The sequence below is a fragment of the Poecilia formosa genome, unplaced genomic scaffold, assembly GCF_000485575.1.
Source record: "Poecilia formosa unplaced genomic scaffold, Poecilia_formosa-5.1.2 Scaffold489, whole genome shotgun sequence".
Taxonomy (NCBI): Eukaryota; Metazoa; Chordata; class Actinopteri; order Cyprinodontiformes; family Poeciliidae; genus Poecilia; species Poecilia formosa.
Window position 1 is genome coordinate 126561 of NW_006800428.1, and position 7926 is coordinate 134486.

The 7926-nt window shown below is 44.2% G+C and overlaps 1 protein-coding gene across 4 annotated transcripts in view; it reads right to left on the reverse strand.

The window, feature by feature from the left end:
- The window catches only part of wdr7 (WD repeat domain 7), a 41041-nt gene that overhangs the window by 5702 nt on the left and 27413 nt on the right, over nucleotides 1-7926 (reverse strand). For all 4 annotated transcript variants that reach the window (XM_016664483.1, XM_016664484.1, XM_016664482.1 and 1 more), the window contains one exon: nucleotides 4513-4626. In XM_016664483.1, coding sequence (XP_016519969.1) covers nucleotides 4513-4626 — 114 coding nt within the window. The remainder of the gene's footprint in view (nucleotides 1-4512; nucleotides 4627-7926) is intronic.

The following is a 7926-nucleotide window of genomic DNA, read 5'->3' on the forward strand; positions in this document are numbered from 1 at the left end:
CATGGGTTCATGCTTCATGTGTTCATGGGTTCATGCTTCATGTGTTCATGCTTCATGTGTTCATGTGTTCATGCTTCATGTGTTCATGCTTCATGTGTTCATGTGTTCATGCTTCATGTGTTCATGCTTCATGTGTTCATGCTACATGTGTTCATGCTTCATGTGTTCATGCTACATGTGTTCATGCTTCATGTGTTCATGCTTCATGTGTTCATGCTTAATGTGTTCATGTGTCCATGCTTCATGTGTTCATGTTTCATGTGTTCATGTTTCATGTGTTCATGCTTCATGTTTCATGTGTTCATGCTTCATGTGTTCATGCTTCATGTGTCTGATGGTGAAGTCCAGGTCAGGTCTCAAGTCTTTGGGGTAAAAGTCCAACTCAAGTCCAAAGTCTCTAATGACTGAAAACATTTTCTCATCCAATCCAGGTTAAAAACCCAAACCTGCGCCGTTTGTCCCCAGATTAACTGTTATATAATAATAATAATAATAATAATAATAACAATAATAATAATAATAATAATAATAATAATAATAATAATGATCCTTGAATCCATCATTTTCATAAATAACTAAGAGACTCAGGACCCCAAGGTGAATAAACGTCTGAATTTCCTCCTGCCAACAGACGGTTGGATGTTTTCTGGGTCTGAGAAGTTTGGGTTGCTGCTTCACCCATGAAGCCCGACTTCACTGGGAGGTAAAGAGAGATGAGGGCGATCAAACCGACAACCTTCCCTCTGCTCCCTCCTACAAAGGCAGCCCCAGCAGCTTCCCATCATGCTCTGCTTCCATTGGTAATCAATGGGCGACTGGTAAAACCCGATCACCAGGGACCGATGGAGGGGATCAATAGCAGCACAAAAATGATGTGAGAAAGTGAAGAAGGAAAACGCTGCAGGAGGAGAGAGAACTCTGAGATGTTTGGTAAATGTGAATAAATATTCCAGCCGCTGCAGCCGAAGGGAAGCGCTCAGCGAGACGAAGGACGGCTGGCAGCGTCCGGGGGACGAACGCCGTCCTTACTGTAAATGTCAGGAGACTGAAAATCTGGGGAAATAATTGAAAACACAATTAAGTTGATAAAGAAAAAAGATTTGAGTCCTGAAACGGTGGCTGCCCTTCCAGCGGGCCGAGTCCAGATGAAGGTTAAGTGTATTTTACCGTCTTAAGACACAGACTATCTGCGCCCAGCGTGAACGCCGGGCTTTAATTAGACCGCAGGGGGGGGAGGGGCTGTCCTCACCAGAACCACAACACAACCTGAAGTCCAGAAGGACGAGAAAACAGACCAGCAGAAACTTTCATCTAAACTCTTTAATCTTCTTCATGCTTCATGTTTCACATCATGTTTGCTGGATGTTTGTGTTGGTTGATCAGCTGGTTCTGCTGGTTCTGCTGGTGTTGAGGGCTGGTTAGTTGGATCCAGTTATGTAGGTGATGGGTCAGTTTGGTTCTGTTTGTTCAGGTTAGTTACTTTGGTCTACTGGTTTAGTTTAGTTAGCTTGGTTGGTTACGAAGGATCTGATTGGCTGAGTTTTGGTTTGTCAGGTTTGGTTGATCGATTGGGTTTCATTGGTTGGTTTAGTTGAGCTGACTGGTTTGGTTTACTGGTTACTGGTTTATAGTTCTGGTCTCTTTGTGCTCATGTGGTGAAAACTATGAAGAATTAATTGTTTTTAACTCCAGATCAATAAAAGGTGAGGTCCTGCTAATACGGCAGCCATCTTTAATTGGTTTTACAATAAGCACAGAGGAAACATGGTGTCACATAAACAGACACAGAAACAGGAAAAACTCAAGAAATTTGTGTAAATTTTTTCCTAAAGCTGCACAAAATCATCACTTGAGAGCGAAACCTAAGTTCAGAAATTACAATATAAAAATGAAAACATTTCATGAGAGAATCTGAAACTGTATCGATTTTTAGTATCAATCTGACTCTGACTTGGTATCAATAGTTTGGATCAATAGTATTTATAGGAAACTGCTCTACATGTTGGACTCTAGTTCCTCAGAGAAACATTCCTCTACATCATCAGTATTTGGAGAAGAGCTTCTTGCTGTAATGTAATAATTTTCCCATCCAGCAGCTGCGTCCCGTCCGGAACGCCGAGGAACAATCAGAGTCGCAGCTCCAACATTTATCTCCACATGAGCTCAATCTGTTCGGAGGAGAAATGTGATCTGACCCGGCCGACCCCCAGGCCGGGATTAGATTAGAACGGGAGCGTGGCGCTTCAGCTAACCAAATCTCAACCGGGCTAATGACACCGGGAGGTGAGGGCCTGCCTGACCTCTGACCTCAATCGCTGGGGAAGAGAGAGGAGAGATATGAAGGGACAAAGATGGCGGAGAAGAGGAAAAGACGGTAGAAGGAAATCCCAGCAGATTTTAGAGGCCAAAATAAAAATATGGTGGAAAAACGTGAGAGTTTCTCTGACGTCGATCCAGAACCAGAAGGAAACAAAAACGTCTCCCGGCTCAGTGGAAGTGGGTTTGTTTAGTGGGAAGGTGGCTGGGACCTTTGACCTTGGAGAGGCCGACCTCTCCGTCAGAGGACGGGACGATTCCCAGTTAGCAGAGCCGGGTTTCCCTCTGGTGGGAACCAGCAACACTTCAGCCAACAATTATAGAGGAAATAATAAAAATAAACAGTTTTTATCTGAAAGAGACGCGTTTTAAATTCAAACTGATATTATCCCCAAACTGTGAATCACGTCCTGGATGTGGATAAATCAGCATTAAAGTGTCAAAATGATGTTTTCCAGGCACAAAGTTCTGCAGCAGAACTAATTTCATCCAAACCCAGAGTTCTGGTAATTAGTGCCACCGAGCCGCTTGGATTTAGAAAAAGTGAAATTCATTTTCTGCCCCTATAAATGGGATGTTTCTCAGCAATAAGTCCTGCCCAGACCGTGTGTGTGTGTGTGTGAGCGTGATGTGGATCCTAATAACATCCCCTGACACAGTTAGAGACATAATTACAGCACACACACACACACACACCGCCAGGTTCAGGTGTGTGTGTGTCTCTGAGGCTCTGCAGCTGTGGCACCGAGCAACAAATGTCATCACATCCTGAACTCTGTGTACATCTGTGTGTGTGTCTGTGTGTGTGTGTGTGTGTGTGTCTGTGTGTGTGTGTGAGACAGGGAGACGACACATTGATGAGATGAGTCTATCGCCGTGGAAACAGCCTGAAGCCAGGTGATTGCACGGCTGTCGTCATGTCTGTCCTTTCGTCTTTGTGTCTTTGAAGGTTTCCCTCCTTTGTCTCGTCTTTAGAGACTTTTTCAAACCCGCAGACGCCTCAGGACGGCGAAACGCTGCAGATGATTTATCCTCATACCCAGTGAAGCACGGCGGTGGTGGGATGATGATCATACGGCTTCACACTGAAGCTAGTAAATATTCAGCAGTGTAACTGGGTAAAGACGGACCCACATTTTCGGCTCCAGAGGTTTTGGTCACTAATTTTCCACAGCAGCATAAATCTGGTGACACGGTGAGTAAGTGTCCAGGGTAAAAAGTGAAAGTGGAGGCTGTGTGTGCAGAGAAGTGGAAGGTGTGTGTTTCCACCTGTGCTGCAGGTGTCGGCCGTTTCTCACCTCCCGACCGATAAACGGCTTTTAACACCATTCGGGTTCACTGGATTCAGCGCGGCACCGATGCAGAAACGCCGCCTGCGTTGGCTTAAGTACAGAGTCAGCAGAGCAAAGCGGCCGAGTTCAAGCTGCCCAGAGGTGATAAACAAGATCTGTGGTTGCTACGGCGCATCAGGACCACAAACACCAGCAGAGGGCAGATATGAACAGCTCAGCCTTTGCTTTCAGTCTGTCCTTACATCTTCAAAGTGATTCAAAACGGGAGAATAGAAAAAGTTCAGGCTGATCAGAAAAACTGCTGAAACTGCAGTATTTAATGTGTTTAATGTTTAAATACCGCAGTTTGGATGAAACCAACTGATCAGTTTCATCCAAACTGATCAGTTGGTTTTAGACGCTTAGGCAGCTGCAAACATCACAGATTACAGAATAAAACTTTCATTTTTAACTACAAAAGGACAAAAAGTCCATTAATAGTAATTATTTTAGTTTAAATCAGACCACATGGATTAGTTAGGAGTTATTTTTAGTTCAGATTGATTTGGTCTAGCTTAGCATAGTTGAGCTGATCTTGGATCAAATATGAGTGGAGGCGTTACATTAGCTTTAGCTGAGCGTAGATTAGCTTAGCATATGCTAGCTGAATCAGTTTGGTTGAATTCATCCAAAGTATTATTTTTCTTAGTTTAGGTTGTAATTGTAGTTTAATTTAGCTCAGTGCTGTTTAGTTTAGCTCAATTTAGCTTAGCATACTTTAGTTTCAGATAACATTTGTTATGTTTGATGACCTCCACAGTGAAATGTGACGTTTTATTAGTTTGAGAGCAGATAAATGACCTCTGCCTGACTTTACATTGTATGTAAACCAGGTTCTTGTGTTTTAACCTGATTGTTGTCGTACCTGCTGTGATGTCGTCGTCGGTCACGTCCATTTCCTCCTCTGGAGCCTTGGTTTCCACTGGCTGAGCCTCCGGAGGGGGCGGGGCTTGAGGCGGGGTCTCTGTTGCTGTTCCAGCTGCGGGAAACGAGCCGAAAGCCTTTGGTTAGGACATGAAAGCAGCAGGTGTTGCTGCAGGCAGCAGGGCGGCAGCGCTGCTGGTGTGAGGAAAACCTCATCAGCTGGCCTCATTAAGAGGCTAACTGCTCTGGCTAAGCAGCTAATAAAGGTTTATTGGGCCTCCGGTTACCCAGAGAATAAATGACAGAATTATCTTCGTATTGCCAATTAAGAGCGGATTTTAATTAGCAGCTGAAGCTAATGAATGATAACGCTCTAATAAACGGAGCGGCTAAAGGTAACAGAGTCAACACCGCTCTAATCTGTGGGGAAACACACACACACACACACACACACACACACACACACACACTCTGATAGATGAGTGCAAACACTCCACTGCACACACTGATGTGTGTTTCCTGCAGAAATTTAACAAAGCAAAGAGAAAAAAAGACATCAGTAACTAAAACATCACAAACAATTTCATACGGCTTCATTAGACCAATAAAACACGTCTAATTACAGAGTGTGTAATTACACCGATAAATCCTGGTTAACACAGAGCTTCATGTTCCAATTAACCTGCTGAGACTCTGCAGACAGCTCAGTAACGACTTCACACACACACACACACACACACACACACACACTCACACAGACACTCTCTCTCTCTCTCTCTCTCTCTCTCTCTCTCTCTGACAGAAGACCAATACGCCGCCTGATTGCTGATTATTCGTCTGGAACATTAAAGTGATAAAAACTTAATTGGACTTAATTAAAACGTAACGGATGCCAGGCTGGGACTGAGCAGAAGGAAAACTGTTTCCACCGGGGAAACTCAGCAGAAAGGTCCGATTCTAACGACGCTCTAATTAACCGGGCAGAACAAGAACATGGCCAGATATTCAGGCTGTTTTCACACTGATGGTCCGCTGGACTCGGTTCCATCTGGGATCAAACATGTTTCATTTCCTGCTGAGTCAAACCAACCAAACAATCTGAAAACCTGTTCCCCTCCTGGCCTGTGGGGGCGCTGCACCAAGAACCGCTGAAGGAAACGACATGATAAAGACACTGAGCGTAACTTCCTTCTTCGCCAAATGGAAACAGAAATGAAGGCTTCAGATTTTTAGTCAAAAAAACTGGAGCCATTTCTCCCGCCAGCGCTAGGCTAGCACGTCTGTCTTGGTTGCGTTTACCCAGAATGCTTTGCACTGTAGTCCACTTCCTGACGAGAGTTCGCATTCACACTGCCAAAATGAACTAGAGTTGGATTAAGTGGATTAAACAGGGCTGGTGGGATTAGGTTTATTTTAAACAACCATGTTTATTATTTTTACGTTAGAAAACATGGACTGTAATGTTTGGGGACTTAGACGCTGGTATTTTTTATATTTTTACAGTTTTCTTTGAAAAACATTTTACAGAGAAACTGCAGGAGAGAATTAAATTAAGCAGTGGTATTTTAATAATTAAATTAATTACTGTTTTTATTAATTCCAGTTAATGTCTCAGTTTTTGTTATTTTTACTTACAATTTTCCCAGAAGCCTTTGCTCCGTAAGGTAACAGAATCACCTGCAGTCAGACTTTCATGTTTTGTTTTTTCTCCTTTTTTGTTCCAAATGATTTATTTTTCATTTCACAGAGACTGTGAAATGAAAAGGATGTGGAAGCGGAGCGATCCGTGGGCCGCTGCGCTTTAACAACATCAAGAAGTGAATGTTTTAAACAGCAGACAGGAGGAGGAGGTCCAGGAGGTTAACAAGGCATGCTGGGAGCAATGTGTCATGGCTGACATGACAAGCTTGACCTTGGAGCACGCCATCACGCCCCCACCCTCCCACTTATCCTGCACCCCTCCTCCACCTCCCCCCGTTTCACACTGATGAAACGACGCTGCAGCTCCGCCTGAAAAGCTGCAGACCAAACCTCCAGTTAGCCGAAAACAAACCATTACCACCAGCAGACAGGAACAAACCCAGGATTACTAGAGAACGACTGAAAGAAACCAGAAGATTCTGTTTTACACAACAAAAAAATGTACTTTTAAATCACCAAGAGTGGTGGTGAACTGAAGCATGGTGGCGGCAGCATCATGCTGTGGGGACAGAGATAAGTCCAGGACAATCCTGGAAGAAAACCTCTTAAAGACTGGAGATGATGATGTTGGTATGAGAAAGATGAAGTGGAGGAAAAACTGTAAAATGTTAATTTAGCAACGCAGTTTTTATTTATGAAGCTAAAAATGATGTAAAAAAAAAAAACAAAAGCATGTTGTAGCATTTGCTCACATCGTTAGAAATGTTTTCAGTTTCAGTTGGTTTTGAGTTAATTCTCCCTGAAATGGTTCTGGATTCTGATTAGCTGTTTATTTTACTGAGTAGCCGCTAGCTTTACTTTGATTAGCCGCTAGCTTTACTTTGATTAGCCGCTAGCTTTGACTCTTCTGGTTCTGATTAGTGGTTAGCTTAACTCGTAGTTGCTGTTACAATGAGTCTGATTAGCCTTTAGCTTAACCCAAATTAGTTGCTAGCTTTTTTCTGATTAGCAGTTTATTTCACTGATTAGCCATACGTTTTATTTGATTAGCTAATCAGAGTTAAGCTATCAGTGTGATTAGCGTTTAGTTTGACATGGAAAATGTTTAACCCAACCTCCAGACTGTCCATCCCTGAATTATTCCCACTCTGTGATCTTCTGGAAGCGTCAGAGGAAACACCGCCGAGTCGAGGCAGCAGCAGCGGCTTCTCTGTCAGACAACAAGCAGAGCCCGGCTGACCTTTCAGCTCTCCTGGAGGCGTTTAAAGGGACAGAACACAAAGGCGGACGGGTCGGTAGGAACCGGCCCGCTAGCGACGCCTGCAACATGGCGGCTGTGTCTAATTAGCCACAGCAGGCTGGAAGCACGCGGAGGCGGCTAATCGAACAGAACCGCTGCTGAGCGTAACCTGGAAGGCAGATGCTCCAGAAAACAATACAGCAGCAGAGGAGGCGTCCAGGCTGCGGGGTCAAAGGTCACTCACACAGGAAGACATAGACGGACACCCAGAGACCCTCACATTCATGTCCATCCTGTAAACAAAGCCCCCGCATGTTGGCCCCCAGGAGGCAGCAGGCCGCTGAGGACGGATCAGGATCAAACTGACCCGAGAAAAACTTTGATCAGCCAGAAACCACTTCCTGTTCCTGCAGCTGCTGCAGCGCCACCTGGGCTCAGTGGAGAAACGAAGGAACTGCAACCAGGAGGCGTAAAAAAACTACGACTAGAGGAACTAGAACTAAATGAACTAGAACTAAATGAACTAGAACTACA